General features: G+C 37.9%; 1 protein-coding gene across 4 annotated transcripts in view; it reads left to right on the top strand.

The window, feature by feature from the left end:
• Window positions 1-23,959, top strand: part of LOC307163632 (histone deacetylase 9-B) — a 28,929-nt gene extending 4,970 nt beyond the window's left edge. For 3 of the 4 annotated variants that reach the window (XM_079879756.1, XM_079879758.1, XM_079879759.1), the window contains exons 2-11: window positions 1,243-1,508; window positions 5,817-5,985; window positions 6,895-7,015; window positions 7,145-7,266; window positions 14,275-14,406; window positions 14,570-14,676; window positions 16,744-16,866; window positions 19,050-19,194; window positions 19,907-20,124; window positions 22,796-23,959. In XM_079879756.1, coding sequence (XP_079735882.1) covers window positions 1,243-1,508; window positions 5,817-5,985; window positions 6,895-7,015; window positions 7,145-7,266; window positions 14,275-14,406; window positions 14,570-14,676; window positions 16,744-16,866; window positions 19,050-19,194; window positions 19,907-20,124; window positions 22,796-23,104 — 1,712 coding nt within the window. In that variant the 3' untranslated portion in view covers window positions 23,105-23,959. The remainder of the gene's footprint in view (window positions 1-1,242; window positions 1,509-5,816; window positions 5,986-6,894; window positions 7,016-7,144; window positions 7,267-14,274; window positions 14,407-14,569; window positions 14,677-16,743; window positions 16,867-19,049; window positions 19,195-19,906; window positions 20,125-22,795) is intronic. The other variant, XM_079879757.1, reaches the window with a different exon arrangement.
• Window positions 23,960-24,151: the final 192 nt, after the last annotated feature.

The raw sequence follows: 24,151 nt of genomic DNA, 5'->3' as shown, positions 1-24,151 counted from the left end.
ACAACTATCACATACAAAGTCAAAATTATGACATAATAAGTCATAATTATGAGGAAATAATGGCATACAAGTCATAACTATCACATAAAAGTCCTAATTGTGAAAAAAATAAATAATTGTGACATAAAAAGACAAAATTATGACACACTAAATCAAAATGAATGATTTATGATTAAAATTATGACATAATTTGAAATTATGAGATACTAAGTCATAATGAGATAAAAAGTCATAATTATGGCAGAAAAAGTAGAAATTATGAGATACTAAGTCGTAATTATGACATTAAAAAACAAGTCATTTCTTTTCTTATCTCATATTTCTGTATTATTGTCTCATGATAACTTATGTCATAATGTCTTGGTATTTCGACTTTTCATGTCATCATTTTAATCTTATAACCATGATTTCCCAAAGCATATTTTTCCTCATGTGGCTGAAATGGGCTTCCATACATCTGAAACTCAAGAGGAGACACGCATGAGATTACTGGGGTCTTTTCCTCAGGAGGGACATCGAAGAAACTATTTGAGATACTGTATATTGATATACTGAAACTGAAAGTCTATCTCATTGTTGTCTCATGCTTATGGTCGTGTCTGTGTGCTTTATAAAGAAAACAGCGCATGCAGTAATAGGTTTATTAGTGAGGAGATTGGAGCAGCAGATTAAGGTCATGTTTACGAGCGCATTTTTACAGCGCAGCTTTTTTAGGGCATGAGACCAGATCATTCTCTCTCTAAACACACACATATACTACACCGAACGAACGCCTTTCCTTTTTTCACCTGTGTAAAAATACATTAAGTGCATCTCAAACATGACAGTCACACGGTGTCTCGCTTTAGATTGAGCTCAAATAAGATTTCGGCCTCGAACGGGAGGGTTGTTGAAATACCTCTGTGTTTACGCTCAAGGCATTTGAAACAGACCCCATAAAAAGACCCTCCCTGTAGATTATGCCCGTAATTGCCCTTGGGTTTATTTAAAGACCGTAAAGAAGGGTTTTAATTTGTCATTTTCATGCAGCTAACACTGCAATCCTTCACAAATGAGCTAGTCTCAGAAATAAGTTTGCGATCTGTAAAACTGAGGCATTTAAACTGTACTTGTCCACAAACCATTTGGCTGAATTGAATCAAACTTGGGCAAAGTAGCATGTTACCTCAAGTGTGGCTTTATTGCATTAAATCTAGTTTGACACTCTTTGCTGAGTGTATTTGCGCTGTCTCTCTCTCTCAGATTCAGAGGGGTTGTCCGCGTCGGGCACATCTGAGGTCAGCATGTTGGACTGGGACCGTGATTCGGATGACTGGGAGAAGCAGTTACAGCGCGAGCTGCTTCTGATCCAGAGACAGCAGCAGATCCAGAAACAGCTGCTCATCTCTGAGTTCCAGAAGCAGCACCAGAACCTGCTGAGACAACATCAGGCCCAGCTCGAGGAGCACATCAAGGTACAACCATCTAACAGGGAAGCTTCCCACAACTTTGGCACGGTTCTCTCAAAGGTATTATTAAGACATTGTTCAAGGAACTTTTTTTTTCTGAAAAGTTTTACCTGAATATTTTACTAACATTTTTTATTACTTGCTTCAGAATGTTCATTGAACATTGTTTGTGTAATGATAAAATGTAATGTTCCCAATGACGGGGGCCCATTATGCTATATATACACATGTTCATCTTTCTGTTTAATGTTGCTGTTCGAGCATGAAGAAAGTCTGCAAAGTTCCAAAGCACCAAGTCCCTCCAGCGGGAGTTATTCTCTATATCAGTGTCAGGAGGCGCGTTTCCATTACAGATTTGTGCAAAACATTTGCGATTTTTGTCTAAATGTCGACAAAAAACTATTGCAAAATGACGGCATTTCCATTAACCGATGTTGTGCAGCTAAACTTCATTTTTTCCTCTCGCGATAAGTCATTCCAAAAATCATGACATCGGACGTTGGTAGGTTTATGTACTATATCCCAGCCACTGCACTGGCCATTATTATTAATGGAAGGAGACGTATGTGTGTTATCCAATCATTAATGGCAAGGAAAGACCCTTATACTTGAGAGCGGCACATGTGAGGTGTCTCTGGGTGTTTCTCCCTCATTCCTACTTCAAGGTCTTGATTGTGGCATTTCTTTGAGGTTTAGAATCCAGTATTCCTGTAATTATTTTGTCTTTTATGAATTTAATAAAGAACTCTGTCTCGTAATCTGTCCAAACACACCGCGTCATCTACGTCAGGTGACTGTAAATGCGCAAAAACTGTTTCCATTGCAGTTTTGCGAAAAATTTATTTTTCAAATTGCCTGAAAAACCACCTCATGCGAGCATACAAACTTTTTTGCGATAAATGTTTTTTTTTTTTTTTTTGCGAAATTGACGTGTTTCCATTGGGCGTATTTTCAATTCGCAATTTCAATTTGCGCAATTTGAAGGGTAATGGAAACGCGGCTACTGTTTCTGAACTCCCTGAAACGCCTCCATTGTAGTCTTGAGTTTACTTCTAGGAACAAACACGTCACAATATTCCTCATTTAAATAATTATACACAGAATAAAGGGGCGGGGCCTGGTTGAGTTAGTTAGTAGTGTGTTGAAACTGGTGGTTATGGTAAGGGGCGTTGACCAATGGTTGACCAATCACAACACACTGGTTCAGCCGACCAATCAGAGCACATTGAGCTTTTCAGAAGGAGGGGCTTCATAGAGACAGGAACTAAACAGAGCGTTACTGACAGACAGGGAAGAGAGGAGCTGCAACAATGGAGAATATGGGAAAATAATGTGTTTTTTGATCATTCAAGCATGTAAACCTATTCTAGTGGAGCCCAAAAACAAAATCAAGACCAAAGGACATATGGCCTCTTTAACTTTTTAAAAAAAAAACATTTGAAAAACTTTTAAATAATGTTTTCATAACTTAATGGGAACATTCACAAAATGTTCTTTGAAAATAATTTGGTTACACTTTATTTTAAGGTGACTGAATTAGTTACATTGTGCATACTCAAATAAGTACTGAGTAACATTAATTAAATACATGTACTTACTATAGAGTTACGGTTAGGGTTTGGGTTTGGTTGGGTTAGTTAGCTTGTAATTATACATAATTAACTGTTATTACTATGTAGTAACGTGTAACTACGCCACCTTAAAATAGTGTTACACATCATTTTGTTAGCTGGGAATCAGTCTTTATTTACTGTGACCCCGGATGGAAAAACCACACACTGCAAATAAACATGCAAATTTTGCAGTTATCATACTATTTAGAAAGTATAATCATAAATGGTTAAACAAATGTGATAGAAAAATCACCAACCCTGAAAAACTGATTTTCCTACTTGGTATTGTTTTGTACTTTTATGTTTTCCAGTATAAATATCTAAACATACATTTACTTGAGATGCAACATTTCTTAAGATATTAAGTTGTGAAAAAATTTATCAAAATGAAGTGAGTTTATGCTTAAAATAAGAACAAATATCAATCAGTAGGGTCAGAGAAATAAATAAATGTAATTCAGTTCATTTTTCTGACCCCATTGGCAGATATTTGTGCTTGTCTTCAGCAAAAAAAACACATTTTACATAATTTTGTATCTCGAGTAAATGATTGTAAATGATAAATCTTGATTTAAGAATGTTTAGATATTTGTACTGGGAAAACAAGACAAATTTTGCTGAGGAAGAAAATAATTTTGCAGTGTGTGCAAGTTTATCCTTGCTAAAAATAGTAAACCTGGTTACTTGTTATCTGTGTGAGGATACCAGGAAGTTACATGCAATGACGACAATGTGACGTATCCGTATAAAGCTCTGTTTTCATTAGAGCAAACTCCACCCACTGAAATGATGCCGTTGGTCCGTTCATTAGTCAAATCAAGACGCTGTTTGTGTCAGATATTTGTAGATCGGATGAAGCTGATCTTCTTTCTGAAGCAGGTCAGTGGGGTTTAAGGTCACTTGTCTGACCTGCAGGAAACCAGTCGATTTAGTCAGAGATGCTCAGCTGATCTCATTACCTCAGTGTGTGTGTGTGTGTGTGTGTGTGTGTGTGTGTGTGTGTGAAGCATTGAATGAGTGCATACATGCAGAATAGTTCAAATTGGGCCACAAAAGAAAGTCATAAAATATTAAAAGTAATGGTTATCTGCACTATTTCATTTTCAGTGACTTTTAATCTTAATCTTTAAACCTTTTGCATGTTTAGTTTGAAAAGTATGTTTTCTGATAAATTAGATTTAGATTGAGTCAATGTGCAGAGTACAGTACAAAGCCAATGAAATACAGAAGCATCTAGCCAGAAGTGCAAATAGCAATAAGAGCCAAAACATTATAACCGGTCACAGGTGAAGCGAATATATTGTTGATCATCTCCTAACAAGGCCATATATTAAAGTCCCCCTGTAGTCAATCATTTGATCCCTTAAAACTCATCTTTGATCACCAATATGACATATTTAAAAGTTTTTTCCTTAAAATAGCTTGAATGTAACTCGACACCCTTGCCTCATTTAGTATTCGTGGTTCTATGAATATGCAAATGAGCCCCGCCTCCACTCACTCACTCAGCTCAGAGATCCACTCGTTGATCTGATAAATACTCAGCAATGGTGTCGACTTATGAATTTACACATGGTTTTCCTTAAAGCATATTAAAAACACCACATAGACATATAAACAACATTAAAAACTTGATTTTCACCACAGCGGGACTTCAAACAATCAGCAAACAATCAGTTTTCATAATCAATGTGTTGGAAATGGGCAGGAATAAAGAAATGAGACACCCTGATGAAGGCTTATTGGCCGCATTGCTTGTCACCTGGTTTTAAAATCATGAATAAAGTCATGAAATAATAAAGGCTTTTTATATTTTTCTAAAAACTAATACTCGAGTGCCTTGGATTGTTTTTTCTTATGAAAGATATGAGACACTTTGATAAGGGCCAGATTATAGCAAGGCGACTGGGTTGGAGTATCTCTGAAATGACAAGACTTGAGTGTTGCTCCCAATCAGCCGTGGTGGGAATTTACCTACAGTGTCCAAGGAGGGACAAACCACAAACCGGCGACAGTGTGTTGGGCATGTGGTCGTAATGTTTTGGCTCATCAGTGTATATGCACAGATAAAAGTTAAAGTACATTTAAGATGCAGATGGGAGACCAGTCAGTGCAAGTAATGCTCTGGTTGTGATGTGAAGGAGATGGGAGATGATGGTCAAAATGCAAAGAAAAAAAAAAAAAAAAAATGGGGGTTCATAATCATATTTGTTATTTAATACTACATTTAAACATTAAGTGTGCACTAAATGTCCAAATACTGCTTGGGGACACTGAATACACTGCAAAAATGCTTTTCTTGCTTAGTATTTCTGACTTGTTTCCATGCAGTCCAAATATCTAAAAATTCTTATTTCAAGAAGCATTTACTAGAGAAGTAAAATGACATAAGAAATGATATCTTAATTCAAATGGAAAAAAGTATTTTTGGGGTATTTTTCTTACCCCATTGGCAGATCATTTTGCTTGTTTTATGCAAAAACTCACTTAATTTAGATGTTTTTCCCCAGAAAACAAGATATAATTTCTTATGTCATTTTACTGCTCTAGTCTTGATTTAAGAATTATTATATATTATTTATTATAATATTTGAACCGGTAACAAAGATTTCAAACAAAAAAAATCATAATTATGAAAAACATTTTTTGCAGTGTATCGCCAATACATCAGTCTGAAGTCAGTTTGATCTGTAAATATCAGCATCAGCCATGTTCTTTAACCCTGTGCACATGTCGGGTTCATCTGTGTGTTCAGCTCCAGCAGGCTCTGTTGACTCTACGGCAGCAGCAGGAGGTGTTCGCTGAGGAGCGTCGGCTGGTGTGTGAGGAGGAGAGAGAGGAGGTGCGAGAGGACGAGAAGGAGCTCCACAGGAGAGAAACACACAAACACCAGCACCACAGACGGAAGGAGCGGTCTAAAGAGAGTGAGCAAACGCTAGCAGAACAACCCTTCCCTGACAGTCGCTCTCAGTCTTTCCCACTTTCAGTTCAGAATTCCCCAAATTGGCCCAATAGTTTTTTCTTTTGGTAATACACTTGAAAATGAATAATGACTACTGTTTGTTATGTCCAGAAACTATTGGAAAATGGTTTGATTCACCACTAGGTGACGCTGTTTCTGCACATGTCTCTCTTTTCTGAGTTGCACATGTAACTTGAGCGGAGTGAGAAAATCAAATAATAAAAATGCACTGAATTCATTATACAAATATTATGACTTATATTAAGACACCTGAACAAAACTTTTAACAATATCAAATTTTATTTGTCAAGCATAATTAGAATAGAGATAGCACGCAAAAAAATGAGATCTTTTAAATTACTGAATTGCAAGGAAAACTATTAGACTAAGATATATTAAATACATGTTTAATTAATTCATTTTAATAATATAACTATATCATATTCAATCTTATTTATTATATGAATAATATTTGTTTAAATATTATATTTAAATTATAAAAATAATTAACAGATATATTTAAATATTAAAATGTAAAATGATAGAAAATTACTGTTTGCTTGAGATAATGAGATATTTGAAAGGGCTTGATTACAAGAATAAATATTTCTTTAAAAAACAAAAAAACATAAATATGAACAATTAAATTGAAAATACATACTTTTATTTGAATATATATTAAATACATATATAAAAGAAAATGAAATATGCATTTATTTAATTATTTAAAAATAAATATAGCTACATATATAAAAAAAGGAAATTTCACATCAGTTCCATATTAATTATATATCCATTACATATTAAGTCATTACATATTAAGAGTCACATATAGGCTGACTTTAATACGTTTCTAACATGTTTTCCGCAGGTGCGATGGCAAGTACTGAAGTCCGTCAGAAACTGCACGACTTTCTGATGAGTAAATCGGCTAAAGACCCGTCTGTGTCCGGCGCCGGTTACCCTCTCAGCCGCTCAAAACTGTGGTACAGGTACATCATCACCCTCCTCATTCTGCACTTTAGACTTCTTTTCCATGTGAGTGTTTAACAAAGTAGAATAGAATGTGAGTGGAATCAAAAGTATGAAAAGTGTAACGCGCTCTCATGATGTCACCACAGCTCCGCCCACCCGGGTCCTGCGGAACAGAGCTCCCCTCCTCTAGGAGAGACTCCGCCCACCTTCAAATACCCTCTGACCTCTGGCCTGGACTACAGAGAGGACTTCCCTCTCAGGAAGACTGGTAGGTCAGAGTTCAGAGGTCACGCTGAAGAATCCTGTCCTATGATCCTTACCAAATCAGTATAATCTGAGACACGTTTGGAGGCCTTCAGGTTCGGGTCTCTGATGGGAAGTGTGTGTGGTTTTGTCACAACTAATGCTTCTTAAATTTGATTTAATTCTGAAGGCTTAAATACTGTAAGTCGATGTGTTTTGCATATTATTGCTAACGGCTCAGTTTGATTATAGTGAGCTGCCCTGCTGTTTACTACCTACATCTGCAGCATGTAGAAAGTTTGCCATTAGCGTTCCTGCTTAACTAATAATGCAATGTCATATATATATATTGGACCTAAACACATTCATTTGTTTTGTTTTCCAGTACAAATATCTAAACATTCTTAAATCAAGATACTTGAGAAGCAAAATAAGTCTTATTTTCTGAGGAATATATCAAAATTAAGTGAGTTTATGCTTAATAAAACAAGAAAATATATCTGTCAGTGGGGTTAGAAAAAATACACTTAATTCAACGAGAAAACACGATTATTTTTCTTACCCCATTGATAGATATATTTTCTTATTTTAAGCATAAACTCACTTAATTTTGATGTTTTCCTTCTCAAGTAAATGCATCTTGATTTAAGATTTTTAAAATATTTGTAATGGAAAACAGCACAAAAATACTTTTTTTGCTGTGCAAACTTTCTCAACGTTATGAACAAACGTCCAGTAATGTTAACAGAACGTTCGTTCAAAGTGATCTGGTCTTTAATGAAGTGTCCAAAAAACCTTTGTTCCTAAAACCCTTTGTGCATCATTAGTTTGTTTGACCAAATGGATGGATGTTTGTAGTTTGTTTGCCCTAAATGCAGCATAGTTTCGCTGCTGTCTAGGTAGGGCGCTGATTGTGTTTTGTAGCAGAGCTCAGTGCCCTGATGTGTGCTCTTGCTCCGAGCTCGTGCAGAATCTGACAGCATTGCACGAGTGTCACGGGGGCTCGGCGGAGGTGACACTGCCTAAATGTTTGCAGATGAATCTGGCCGATATTTAATCACTGGGGTCAAGGGTCAACTGAGCATGTCACTGAGCCCGGTGGCCTGTGGGCAGAGCTAAATGGGGCCGGTGAGTGACCCTGTTTAGCTTTAGGGTCAGTGTGGTGAGAATGACCACGCTTGTGGCCGCTGTGTGCCCCGGGGCGGCCGGTGCGAAGGTTTGCAAACAATTACCCAGCGGAGGGGTTGTAGAGACGAGATCCGGGCCGGACCGAGGGACGGGACGGCTCTCGGGCCCCTAATCAGAAGAACAGAGGTTAACTCGTCCTGGGGGCGTAGGTGGCTTTGGGTCGCATGGTTGCGAATCACCTCAGATGAGTGTTCAGTGTGCGCATTTGACCTTTCAATTGTTTTTGCATGTTTTACTGTCGGACAGGTCAAAAAGTGCTTAATGTTTTAAAAGTTTGGGGTTAGCAGAAATATTACGCTTATATTTGGTGGGGGGGGGGGGGTATGTTCATGCTCACCAAAGCTGCATTTATTTGATCAAAAATACAGTAAAAATAACAATTGTGAAATATTATTACAATTCAAAATGGCAATTTATTCCATTTATTTATTATATAAATGTAATTTATTCCTGTGATCAAAGCTGAATTTTCAGCATCAATACTCCAGTCTTCAGTGTCACATGACCCTTCAGAAATCATTCTAATATGATGATTTGCTGTTGAAGACACATTTCTGATTATTATCAATGTTGAAACCAGTCGTGCTGTTCATATTGTTCATATTTTTGTGGAAACTGTGATGCATTTTTTAGGATTCTTTGATAAATAGAAAGTTCACATGAACAGCATTTACATTATGAATGTCTCTGCTGTCACTTTTGATCAATTTCAAAAGAAAACAAAAGTCTTTTAAACGGTAAAAAAGTAAAAGTGATGCTTGTCTTTGCAAACACCACAAAAAAAAAGTACAACATGCTCACTTTTCCGGGAACTCGCATTTGAGTCAACATGATCTTCAACCTCGGATATTTTCTGCATATTTCGGCGTCTCGTAGCGAGGCTGATTCCGAGATGAGTTTGCAGAGGAAGGTGATACGCCTGACTCGATGATAAGACTGAAACCCTTTTCAAAGGAAATGTAAATATAGACCTGGTTTTCATCCAGGCACTGTTTTCACGGAATTTCCAGCATGGCCTGAAAACTGGGAAAGGGGGTCCTGAGGCTCAACGGGCCGGAATACCGCAAACCTCCTGGGAGATTTTTCCTGAGCGCAGGGGTTTGCGCCGCATCGAAGATCACGAAACCGTGGGCCGTCTTTTCATCCCCTCTCAATAACTCAGGTAACAGCTTTTAAAAAGAGGCCCGTCCGGTACATTAGGGGGGGATACAAAAACAAAGACGCAAAAGCTGAAAAAAACGGGAAGAAAAACAGCCTGCTTTTTTGTCAATGGAATAATTTGTCTACGCTGACAAGACAGTCTGCAGGGCCACTTCCCGTGGCTCCGGTTTCAGGCCGTAGATCAGAACGAACAGAGATAGAGCAGGAGCGGCCAATTAAAACACAAAACACCTCCCTGTGCCTGAACAGAATGATTTTTGTGACTGTAATCACTCCCACAACGAGAAGCTTTGCATCCAACATTCTAGATGTTTAAGCACGGCTAGTAAAAGATGTTTGAATTGAAATATCAAACATCCTGTATGTGGACTCTCCTTGATGTTCCGAGGCCTCATTCCCGGTAGATTCCCGCTCAGATTCGGCCAGGCGGGGTGATCATGAAGGTAGCGTTTGTTCTTTGCCCTGGTCAGGACCTTCACGGCTGAATGATTGACAGGTGTGAGGGGGGGGGGGGGGATGCTGAGTGGTCATGATGTGCAGGCGACAGATCTGTTTGTGTAAGAGAACAGCGGGAGAGACACTGGAAAACTGCCAGTGCAACTATGACTTACAACTAGTGATTTGGACAAACTCTTAATGCCAAGTATTCATGTTTAGCGTTTACTACTTTACTAAGTGATCAGGCACACCATTTTCAGCAAAAAATAAATATGTTTAGATATACATTTAAAATATACTTCAAAAATGGTCAAAACATATATATATATATTTTTATTATTAATTAACTAATATTTCCTCATGTGTTATATTTTTTCAGTGTAAATATATTTATATTGTCCAAAATGTATTTTAAACAAATATATTTAGTGCATTTACATAAAATTTAAATGTATTTTTTTATCCTTAAAATACATAGCCTAATACATTTAGCCATATGATGGTTTAAAGAAAATATATTTTAAATTTCAGTAAATATATTTTCTTAAACCATGCTGTTCACAACATTTATGTATCTTATACAGTATATTATACATATATTTTGGCAAGAAAAATAATGTTTTGCCGTATAGAAAGGAGGAACTGAGTCTAGAGACAGAGCCGTTAAACATCCACCTAGCAACAACCCAGAATATCCATGCAACCACATAGCAACACCCTGGCAACCACCAATAACACCATAGTAACCTCATAGCAACATGCTGTAAACAACTTAGAATGTTCTGTGTGGTTGCAGTTGCTAATGTGTTCTAACAACCACCCAAGAATGTGCTAAAAACTGAATAACACTTTAGCAACCACATCACAACACCCTGGCAACCATCAAGAACATCATAGTAACCTCATAGCAACATGCTATAATCCACTCAGAACACCTTAGCAACTGCATAGCAACCACACAAAACATTCTAGCAACCACCCAGGAATGTGCTTAAACGGCTAAAGAACACTTTAGCAAACCACATAGCAACACCATGGCAACCATCTAAAACACCATAGTAACTTCATAGCAACATGCTGTAAACCACTCAGAATCCTAGCAACTTCTTAGAAACCACACAGAACATTCTAGCAACCACACAGGAATGTGCTTAAACAGCTAAAAAACACTTTAGCAAACCACATAGCAACACCCTGGCAACCATCTAGAACACCATAGTAACCTCATAGCAACTGTAAACCACTTAGAATACTTAGCAACCGCATAGCAACCACACAGAACGTTCTAACAATGACCCAGGAATAAAACTACTGAAGAACACTTTAACAAGCCACTTAGCAACACCCTAGAAACCATCTAGAACACCATAGCAACCACATAGCAACACCCTGGCAACCATCATAGCATCATGGCAGTAAGTTTTGCATGGGAAAGAACCACTTACATTTTATTCAAACATATAAAAATCTATTTTTTAAAACATTACTAAAATTAACTCAGTATCAGCCACCAGTGACTTTAAATTAAATACACAGTTTTAATGCAGATCCTTACGATTTCACAGTCGGAGCAATAACTGTAGTGACTAGGGTATTTTGGTGGGATCTGTAGTTCACATGTATTGAGTGCTCTGTTGTGAGGTGTAGCGGGGAACAGGGTGTGCTGGTTTGTTAGCACTGGTAATGTATGCGGTGTGTATGTTCTCATTCCTCCCGCCATATGGAACTGGTCAGCCGCAGCTAAACAAGCCTCACAGGTGCACATGAGTTTGGTGGACGGACCCCTCTAGCCGTCACCCGCTCATGCCTTGTAACCCCGTCCCACAGGTGTTTGTTTAAGGAAGCTTGAGTCGGGCTACACTGAAAATCCCCTTTAATGACGCGGCCCAGCGTAAACATGCCGACCGCTCTGCGTATTTTCCCTACGAATTAAAAATGTGTAAATCCTTCCCGCTAATTGCTGGGCAAATATTTTTGCGGTATTTTTCTAATAGCTCTTATTCATCATGTGTCAGAGAGAGTAAATTACAGTATTTCGCCATTGCCGTAATCTCTGATCTCGGCCCAGTGCTCCAGAAACTCAAAGCATCCGTTTCATTATGATCAGCCTTTTTTTTTGTCAGCCGTCTTCCATTTTATTAATCAATGTGGGGCTCTTAAATTGCTTTTAACATTTTTTTGCATTTACAGCCAAATATGACCTGTTGGGTTTTTCCCCGCACGACAGCCGTAGGACTGTGGGGTTACAGTAGTGCTAAAAACTTTGGGAAGTCAAAACTTAGTTTCTGCTGGAAATCAGTTGTATCCTTGAACTATTTGCATGATTGTAAAGTCAAACACATTCAAAAGGCCTCACGTTTAAGTTGTCTGTGCGTATATGTTCACTATTTATCCCCCAAAGTTTAGGCAAGTCTGACAAAACCCACAAATAATTATTCATAATTTATAATATTCAAAGGAACGTTTGTTTTTGTCAACAGTTTATCTCTTAGGGGTAGGATGTAGTCACTTTATTTTAATTATAAATACAATTATATTTAATTTCAATTTTATTTAATTATTTTGTTATACATTTTTATAACAAATAGTTATATTTAATTGAAATGTTATATTATTTTGTTATAATTTTGCATTTTATTTGAATTATAAATACAATTATATTTTATTTCTATTTTTTTTAGTAAATATTTATTTCATTTTTGTTATAAATATAATTATATTTAATTAACATTTTATTTTATTCTTTTTTATTTTAATTTATTACAAATACAATATTTAATGTTAATTTATATTGTTATAATGTTGTATTTCATTTTCATTATAAATACAATTATATTTAATAATTGTTATATTTCTATATTATTTTGTTACAATTATTATACTGTATTTTTATTATAAATGTTTAATTTAAATTTTGTTTAATAATTTTATTTATTTTTATTATAAATATATTTAAATTCAATTTGATAATTTTGTTATAATTTTTTATTTGATTGTAAATACAATTATATTGAGTTTAAATGTTATTTTATTATTTTATGTATTATTTTATTATTTATTATAAATACAATTATATTTATTTCAGTTTAATAATTTTGTTATCAATTTTTGTTTTAATTTTATTTTTATTTATTATTCTCACCGATAAGTCTTTGCAATAGTGTGTGTGTGTGTGTGTTTCAAATTCCTTCTCTCGTTTCATCTCTGTCCTCAGCCCTCAGTGTGTTGTAATCATGTCGGTCTCCTGATGTGTGTATCTTTGATGCCCACTCAGCGGTCAGACGGCGGTAGGTGGCGTCTATAGGGCGGCCTGAGTAAAATCCAGGGAATTTTGGTACTTCATAGGTCATAGTGGTACAAAAAAAAAGAGGATTTCCCCTTTTTTCCCAAGCCAAATCTGCCTCTGTCTGTGCCGATATCTCTGTGTTAGTTTAAACATGGCTACCGTAGAGGTTTGTGGTTGGCAGGCTGGCAGGTACTGGACTCCTACAGCCAGCGGAGAGCTGTTGGACAGATTTAATGTCCTCCAGATGAACGTTAGAATTGATCTTCCAGTTCTTACCTCATTACAGCTGGGAGACATCCCAGAATTCCTCAGTGTGGCTGGACCGCGGCCACACATTCACTCAGCTGGTTCTGTGAGCTGCCTCGTCAGACCACTTGTGTATGCATATATGTGAAAATGAAGTGACATTGAATTTAAAGCTATTTTAAAGGTTCCTCATTTTGTTTTGGAATCTCGAATAGGTTTACATGCATGCAATGTCAAAAAACACTCTATATAATATGATATATATACTCTATACTATACTATATATAATATACACTGCAGCATCAGCTCTTTTCTCACAGTGTCTGAAACGGTTCGATCAAGGATTCAGTCTCTCTAAGCCCCGCCTCTCCGAGAGTCTGCTCTGCTCTGATTGGTCAGAAGGCCCAGTTTGTTGTGATTGATTGGTCGACTGCTTACAGCTTGTCGGATACCAAAACGCCTTTTACATGCACAAACAGCTCAATTACACACCGCATGAAAAGTAATATTTGAAAAAGCATAATGGGGAACTTTAAATTTGACATGTATTTATTCAAAAATGTATAAAGACATTGTTTATTATCCTCTGAGAACAGTAGATTTTAGAACTAAAACTCTTGTAAATAGCAGAAAACCTCAAAAATAGCCAAATATCGGGTAATTAATCGGCCTGGCAGAAATAACTAATGTAATCTGTTTTCTCTATCCTCTCAGCATCTGAGCCCAATCTGAAGGTCCGGTCCAGACTGAAGCAGAAGGTTTCTGAGAGAAGAAGTGGACCTATACGCCGCAGAGACGGCAGCGTTCTCGTCACGCCGATGAAAAAACGAACTTTAGAACTAACAGGTGAGCGAACAACAGTTGCTTGAGCTAAACACATCCATCTATCTGCAACCTGAAACAGAAACAGACTATGTGAAGAGAGATTTTGATGTTTGATATACAGACCAATGAGCTTCAGCTGTGGGCGGAGCTCACAGTCAACACTTCCTGTTTTCCTCTTGTCTAGATTCTTCAGCCAATGAGAGCCCTGCAGGTTCTGGACCGAGCTCACCCATTGGCTTGTGCAGCAGTGAGAACGGAGCATCATACCGGTCCAGCACCAGCCAAATTGAGGTACCAAAACTTTTTTTTGAGATTATATAAAATGAACATTTTGAGCACTGCACAAAAGTTTTACTTTTAATGGCTTTATTATGACTAACCTCTCCACATGGGAAATGACTAACAATACTTGTGGGATGCAAGTATTACATAGGAAGGTCTGAATATCATTGCTTTGGCAAGTGGCAAATCTGCAATCAGATATTGATATATTGATACAGATATGTTTATATTGATATATTGATACAGAAGTGTTTTTCTGTGAAATGTTTTGCTTGTAATCTGGATTTGTGATGTTTTTCTTTTCTCTCAAAATAATTGTCATTTGCTTTGTTATATTTAATGTCATTCTTACATGATATACACGTAGCAGTGCTGTCTTTAAAGAACAGGTTAACACCCTTCAGCACACAGAGGCAGCTGTGGAACGGGTCTCATGCTCTTGCGTGCAGTTTTGAGCCCGTGATTGCATTTTTAGGAACTGAACCATAAACCCCAAAAACTGAAACTAAATAAAATCCTCCATTAAAGTCCCGTGCCTCATTACTCTTATCAGACTGTGAGGTGAATGAGTCGGGCCCCCCGATTGATTGGTTGTTTGGAGCTGAGCGTACACAGACCCGGTCCCGGGACGCTCGTACCATCAGCCTGACAAACAAACACATGGAAACACTGCATTTAAAACCGCATTTGAAGTTGTAGAGTTCTAAGAAGTTTGAAGGTGTGATTATGTGTGTGTGTGTGATTATGTGTGCGTATGCGTGTGTGTGTGTGTGTGTGATTTATATGTGCGTGTGCGTGTATGTGCGTTTGTGCGTGAGTGAGTGTCTGCGTGAGTGTGTGTATGTGCGTGAGTGTATGTGTGTGTGTGTGTGTGTGTGTGTGTGTGTGTGTGCGTGTGTGTGTGTGTGTGGCAGTGCTGTGCTGAACTAACTGTGACAGCTCTTTTCCGCTGTGGTTTCTGGCTGCGCTGGCGTTTGGGGAAGGGGGTGAGGGGCTCTGGGATGGTGAGGTTTATTTCTCCTGTGAAGTTCTTCCCAAGCATTTCCTCATGGGCAACGGGCCAGCGAACTCTCCTCCTGTAGACACACACTCTCCTCCTGTAGACACACACTCTCCTCCTGTAGACACAGCCTATTGAGTTCATCCTCACACGAGAGACGGCTAAACCTACAGCTGGCCGTTAGTGAGGGTGTGTGATCATGAGATTTCACTGCTTCAACTATGACCTAAAGATGACATCACACACACTGTTAACTGATATTGACTGACAAGGGGCAGAAGTAAATACCCATAACACTAGAAAACACCTAGCAACACCCTAGCAACTACTACAGAACATTAAAAAAAAACTCTAGCAACTACTAGAGAACATTTAGAACACTCTAGAAACCTTCCGGAACTGCATAGAAGCGCACAAAAACATTCACAACACCCAAGCAAGCACATAGAACACCCTAGCAACCACTAGGGAATGTTCAGAACACCCTAGCAACCACTAGAGAACATATCCAGAACTGCATAGAAGGAGACTAAAAACCATTCAAAACACCCTAGCAAGCACACAGAACACCCTAGCAACACCCTAGCAACCACCAGAAAATATGTAGAACATTCTAACAACCATCCAGAACTGCATAGAAGGAGACTAAAAACCACTCACAACACCCTAGCAACCCCTTCAGAACACACTAGCAACCAGCTTTTGCCGGATCAGTGTGTTACACCTGATTGAACATCCTGAATCGAAGTTAGAATGTCTGAGAAGTGGCGTGCCGTAATCTGGTCGGCGTTGGTCTGTGTCTGTCGGTGCAGTGTGAACTGACCTTTAGAGTTGTATGTTAGAATGCACTCTGATTGGCTGTGATGGTGGAATTATACACACACATACACACACACACACACACACACACACACCCCTCTGAACGCTTACGGGAGGTTACATCATAGACACTGCAGACTGGTGGTAATGTGACAGCAGAACCTTATTCAGATATTTGTACAGCATCAGTGTTGTTTCTCTGTGACGCTGCATTATACGAGGTGATGTAACGCAGTCTGTCTGTCTGTCTCCTCCAGCGGTGTCTGTCTCAGAGCGGCGTCCTACAGACGGATGGGTCCCTGTCCCTGCTGAATCTCTACACGTCCCCCTCTCTGCCCAACCTCACGCTGGCTCTGCACCCGGCTCACGCACACCTCTGCGTAAGTTACTGCGCATCATAGACAAACCCTGTGAAGATATAAACAAAGACAGTCAATTTTTCCTCATGGAACGAACACGTCACAATATTCCTCATTTAAATAATTCCCGCCCAAGGCATATGCAGAATAAAGGGGCGGGGCCTGGTTGAGTTAGTTAGTAGAGATATTTTTGTCTTGTTTTCCGGTACAAATATCATAACATAACATTCTTAAATCAATACAATATTATGTTTACTTGAGAAGCAAAATGACTTTTTTTGAAAAAATGTTCTGAAACAAATATTGAATGCTTTTGTGCTTCAAAGAATTGAATATTTCTTTCTGCTTAAAACAAGAAAAAGTATGTCAGAGTGGTCAGAAAAATAAAAGTAATTCAAAGGGAAATTTTTCTTTATTTTTCTGACCCCATTTACATATTTTTTCTTGATTTTAGCATAAACTCACTTAATTTTGAGATGAATTTTTTTGAAAACAAGACTTAATATCTTGTCATTTTCATTCTTCAGTAAATTTATCTTGATTTAAGAATATATATATATATATATATATATATATATATATATTGGCCAAGATACAAAAGTATGCAATCAAAAGTCAGGGATCTCAAACACTTTTCATCAAATGATTTGCTAATTCATTTTACACTGTAGCTTTGTAGGTCAACTATTGGCTCATTCAATTTAGAGAAACATCTGAGACACTCTTGATTCTTAAACGAGACAAGCTTTGAAAGAGCAGCCTCTGAGAAACACGGCTTTCCTCTGGGAATCAACACAAAAGCAGCATCGCCAGCTCTCGTTCTGCTGCGCAACAGATATGAATAGATCTTGCAGAAAGAGCAAGGGACTGTGAGACGGTATTTTTAGGAGACAGTGAGACACAGAGTCGCATCTATTTGCGGAGAAAGCACAAAACACTGTATGAGGAATGTGACGGGTGCATTAGGAGGCAGCGATGGGACCAATCGCCTTTACAGAGCGCAGAGATCAGCCGTGTTTTGAGAGAGATGTTTGCTGTTTGCTGAAGGTTTAGGTGCAGATCTCATTATCTGCTTTCACTGAGTGCTAGTGTTCAGTCCCGGCTGGATTAATGTACACCCCCGAGGGCTCGTGACCTCTGACCCCTGGGATCTTTAGCCCTTGGGTAAATACGGCGCTCGGTTTAGGGTTTCAGAGTTTTAGAGTTTAGCATCTCGTTCATCACGGGCTGTTAAAAAGCTCAAGAAATTGTGTTCGGAAAGCGCGTAACATGCCAACAAATCAAAACACGGATCACTTTTACCATCCAGACGAGAATACTTTCAACACTTTCACATTTTAAAATAGTTGAATGACTCACGAGGGAGCTCTAAATGCAGCTCGGTAATTACGCGCACCTTGTGGACGCCGCCGACGTGAATGCTGACTGGATGTGTTTTAAAAAGAGCACAGTTATTAATATTTCATATGCATGAGGCATTATGTAAGTCACTCTCATGCTTGAGTGAAAATTTGTCTTTAAATGCAAAAGTAGGGGATCATGTTTTATGATTTAGAGCACATGTCGTCTTTGGCTTCCTTAGATGGAGTTTAAAAGACTCTTAATATTCAGTAATATCATTATTATTTGACTGCACTGACACTCGGATGAACTGAATTGAGGTGAATTATGACACCTCTGTACAGCTGCTTATAGCCGAATCCAGTTTGTTTCATAACTGACTACATAATTGACCATGAATAATGTCAAGTCATATTTATTTATATTGCGCTTTTTAGCAGCTTTACAGAGATAACAGGATAATAATGCAAAAAAGTTTGTTTCCAGAAGAAAGTAGATCCACAATCCAGCCTAAGTAAATTCAGTGATGTTTCATTTTTGTTTAAAAAAAAGTTATTTAGCTTTTTTTTTTTGTTTAATTTAGATGTCCAATGCAGGCAGATCAATATTATTGTTGAATATTAAATTCAATGTTATTAAATATAATAATTCAATGTCATCGATTCTATTACTGTGAAGCTGCTTTGAAACAATCTTCTCAAACGTGAGCTAAGTTGATCGTAGAGCCCATCGGTGGCAACGATTCTACAAACTACTAACAATGCTGTTGAGAAACGCAGCCCTGTGTTTAGCGCTACATAAACAAAGGTGAGCTGATTTGACCTGTAAGATGACTAGCGTTTGCCTGATCTCTCCTCTGTTAGACGGGAACGGCGCTGAAGGACCGGAGCACAGAAGGTCTGGCCGCGTGTCCCGTCTCGCTGGAGTCTAAAGTGAGCAACGGACAGCAAGCGCTCCTGCAACACCTGCTTCTGAAGGAGCAGAGACAGCAGAGGATGATCTCGCCTGGTGAGCAGATCTTACAGAACAGCAGACATCCCTTAACCATACAGACTTTTTTTTTTTAAATTATAATAAAATGGCAAAAACACAACAAAATCACACACACACACAAAAAATACAAATCAAAACTTTTCTAATACTTTATGTGATAAGTCCCCATGTGGTGAAAATCCAGTTTTTAATGTTGTTTATGTGTCTATGTGGTGTTTTTAATATGCTTTAAGACAAACCGTGTGTAAATTCATAAGTCGACAGCATTGCTGACTATTTCCTCCTTAAAACTGCAGTGAACCAAAGACAGTCTCAAAAACACGCTTTGAAATCGCTGGTGTTTCTGACGTCACACACTACCTTGTAACCAATCAGATCAACGTGTGATCGACAACAAGTGGATCTCTGAGCTGAGTGAATGAGTGGAGGCGGGGCTCATTTGCATATTCATAGAACCGCGTATACTAAATGAGGCAATGGTGTCGAGTTACATTCAAGCTATTTTAAGGCATTTTTAAAGGGGAAAAAAAATCATTTTGGTGATCAAAGATGAGTTTTAAGGGACACAATGATTGACTACAGGGGGACTTTTATAGTTCTTGCGTCTTGAACTCATTTTAACTTGAGAGACGCTGCTAAAAATGCAAGCGCACCGGTTAAAGGCGTCCGTCTAGCGCGTTTACATTGAAAAACATGTGTGGCTCATGTTTGATTTCTGTCTGTCCAGTCACAGGCAGCGTCCCCGTGCTGTCCTCGTCTCCTCTGGCGATGAAGGAGCGTGCACCGGTGAGCGCTCGCGTCAGGTTACCGCGACACCGACCCCTGAACCGCACGCAGTCGGCACCGCTGCCACAGAGCACTCTGGCCCAACTCGTGCTGCAGCAACAACACCACAACTTCGTGGAGAAGCAGAAACAGTTTCACCAACAGGTTCACATCAGCCAGGTAACTTCACAAGACACCCTTAAATAATGCCTCAAACCCCACAGTAAAAGCTTTCTACAGTAAACACTCTACATGCATGAGAAACTTTTAGTTTTTGTACATATTTTCACATGGACTCAAATAAATGGGAAGCAGTGAGTGCTTTAAGGTGAGACACGGCAGGCAAAAACATTGTTTTTTTTCCACTGGTCAATTTTGAGATATTTGTCTTCAATAACATGTCTTCTTTCAGACTTGTGGTGAAAAAAAGTCAGAAATACACATTTAGGTCTTTATTTTACTACACTTTGTCTGTTTGTGTCTGTAGATTACTCATAAATTCAACAAAAGTTGGCGTTTTTAATCAACATGCTGCTCCGCGATCTCTGTCTGCACACTGTCATCACACACACACCGTTAGAAAGCTCTCTCTCTCCTGTACAATGATGTCTGATCCAAATATGGTCATTTTCTTTTTATCAGCAACCAATCATGAAAGTAAAAGGGCTGAATGCGCAATCTCATTGGCTGATATAAATCTTTAAAGCCCGTTTTCTCAAGATGACTTTTCTCTCATTCTCCAAGTCCGAAATCTCCACTTCAGTAGCACCTATATACACCTGACTTTCCAGTCTTGTACCTAGTTATATTATGAAGACTTTTACAGAGGGATTTGTAAATATATTATTCCTAGCCTGATTTATATAACATTTTATTCCAAAAACATGGCGAAAATAAATTTAAGGCTATTGACAGTATATTCTGATTTACAGGATAACAAAAGTAGATATCCATAAATATTTTTTTTCCCATCTAATATGTGAGCACAATGAAAAAAGAATTTTGAACCTGGCTTTATCCAATACTCAGATTTCGTTTTTTAAAATATATGCAAATTAGTGCATATTTAATTAGATAATGCCTCATTTGCATATTTAAACATTAAATTACAGAAAACATGTAATACATTTTTATCTCATCTTAATGTAGTTAATCAACTGGGAAATTTTCATGCTAGTTAAAAATGTTGCCCTATTCACCTGTAGTGTCTCGCCTTAAGTATAGTCTTTATTTCTATAGCACTTTATACAATACAGAATGTTTCAAAGCAGCTTCACACTAATAAACAGGAAAATAAAATAAAATTGCTCTTACGAATGTTCTTATTAAATTCTTATTAGAAGCTCTTATTATATGACAATAGTGTTATTGTTCAGCTTGAGTCGGTTCAGTGTTGATTTAGTTTAGTTCAATAACAGTGTAAAGTTCATTAATTATGAAACAAGTTCATTTTAGCTATAAAGCTCAATAACAACATGTTGATAACTATAAAGCAGCTGTACAGAAGACCATATTGTCATCATCCTCTCGATTCAGTCAGTGCGGTCAAATCAATAATCTTACTGAATATGAAGAGTCTTTTAAACGCTGGTGATTGTTTAATGGACAGTACATCATCAAAACAAGAGCACTGTCATGATTTATCACTTTGTAATAGATTAACAGGATCTTAAATATACCAAAAAAGACTTTAGTGTTTTGTTTGAAATGTCTTTAAATGAGTTGAGGTTTTCTTAACAGTTATATAGATAGATGGAGTTATGTTACATAAATGTGTCTTTCAGAGCTGGTGAAGGACTGCAGCATTTTCACAGGATTCCAGAGTGTCATCTGGAGTGTGTGCGCGTTGTGTGTGTGTGTGTGTGTGTGTGTGTGTGTGAGAGAGTGTGTATGTGCGCGTGTCTGTGTGTGTGAGACCCTGCAGTGTGTCAGTGTTCCTATTAAGAGTTTTAAGGGTCCTTTTCTCTTAAATGACTGTGTAAATGGAGCTGACTGATGCCTCGTTCAGACAGGAAGTGAGTTAATACAAGGAGAGGAAGTGAGTAAATCCCAGCAGGATGTTTTACTGCAGCTGCTTTTAACTCATTTAACATTCAGACAGTCAAACATTCAAGATATTTTATTATAATTATTTATGTATTTATTTTTGTATTTTATTTTATTTTGGAAAATTGTCAGTAATTCAGTGATGAAAACGGTATATTTTGCAAAGCTGGGTAGTAAAAAAGAAAATGCTTTATTTTTACCCCAGTAATATAGCCTACCCAGTTCTTTATTTTAGTCTTTCTTTCATTTCCTGAAGGCCTAGGAGAGGATTTTGCAGGCAGGCGCTGGCGGCACTTTAACACACATGTATCCGCGTGTATAATTTAGCCACTTTTCATTTTACACAAAACTTTTACAGCTGCTATTTTTTCGGGGTGGTATTATTTTACCCTTTTACAGCCGGACTGAAGCCAGACCGGGCGGCGTGTTCGGCGAGCGGCAGAAGACTGAGTTTATGACGGCTCTGACCACATTTACAAGAGGATATCAAAAAGAATGAAAGAGCATGTTAATGTGTAACTTCTGATTCATTATGATGACACATAACTGAACACAATGCTGGAATAGCAATTGTGACACTGTTTCAAGTACTTTTCCAAATTATTTTCTCCATAGGAATCAGATCAATTACCCCATTAGGTTTTAAACAGTTAGAAAATCTGGAAAAATGATACAAAACTGTGCATCTAAAGACTTGAATGTGTATTTAATGGAATGAACTACTCATCCCATGATGCTTTGCGAATGATGCAATTGAATCAGCATTATAAACTCCTCTGTTTCTCTCTCTTGTGTTTTCCTGTAGGCTCTGTCTCAGTCCATCGAGCAGCTGAGGAACTCCAGCACTCATCTGGAGGAGGAGGAGGACGAGGAAGAGCACAGAGAGCCAGAGATCGCATCGCCCCCTGCTGGAGTCATCCACAGCCGCAGCTTCAGACACACACACGCCGAGCCCAGAGTGATCCGGCTGAAAACCGAGCCCGAGGATGGAGAGATCGAGGAAGGGAGAGGGGACGGGAGAGATGCAGGTGAAGAACAGAAGGAGATTTCAGCTCAGCTGAAACGAAGCGACGCCGAACGCAGTCTTGAAAACATGACGGAAACTGATGTTTGAAAAAAAAAAGAGAAAGAAATGAAGAAAGAAAGGGCAGAATCTCATGAAAATTGTTCATATGTCCAGGTCATATTTAAAAAACTAAAAATAAATAAATAAACTAATTTCTTTTTGCTTAAAGAAAATAAAGCCTTAAGATTTTTCATTGTGACTTATTTTTAAAATTACATTTTTTAAACTTATTTAAAACTATTATATATTTTTTGCTTTGTGACAATTTTTTTTTTAAATTACAATTTTGTAACTTAATTGAAACTATTATACTTTTTTTGCAAATTGATTTTAAAATGACATTTTACTAAGAAGTTGGGAGATAATTACTGTAATACAGTAAAAAAAAAAAGATTTAAGCATAAATTAAAGGCAGATATTTAGAACAAATACTGCATGATGCAAAAAATACTATAATGTACAATCAATTTTGCATTACATTAGTGACATTTGTTTTGCCTTACAGTAATGAATATTTGGCAGCGATGGCTTTGCAAAAATCTCAGCTAAAATGAGCTTCCACTTACTTTAAGCAAAATGTCATTTCTTTTGAGTGTGGGGTGAAATGTGACCTGGACATTTTTGAATTGAGGTTCAACCAAAGAAAAAGAGAGATAGTAAGTGGAAAGAAAGAATCAAAGTGAAGTCCGATACTGAACAGAAAGAGAAAGTCCGCAGGTATGAGAGTGAAACGTGCTCGTCTGGGATGTTCCTCATGGAAACACTCACTCGGTCGGAGTTCGCCCTGTTAGTGTGACACTGTATGTGACCTCTGACCTCTGTCTCTGCTGTGATCTTCCTTCTCGGTGGTGGTTGTTGTTGTTGTTGTTGTTGTGTGTGAAGCTAAATAAAGAAAAGCAATGACCACAGAGCTTCATTTGCCCCCCACATTAAAGCAACAGTAGCACAGCAGCTGTGTTTCCAGCCGGCCTCGTGTGAAGGGTCGTCTGACTAGAGGAAATGATGAAGCTTTTCTTTTCAGTGTCTGTCTGAAGGGTGACACGCAGAAACCGTGATAAATGACGTCTTGAGATCACTGTGTTGTGAAACCGTGTG

The sequence above is a fragment of the Squalius cephalus genome (assembly GCF_949319135.1).
Source record: "Squalius cephalus genome assembly, chromosome: 8".
In the NCBI taxonomy this organism is placed as follows: domain Eukaryota; kingdom Metazoa; phylum Chordata; class Actinopteri; order Cypriniformes; family Leuciscidae; genus Squalius; species Squalius cephalus.
This window is presented reverse-complemented; position numbering and strand designations above follow the sequence as displayed.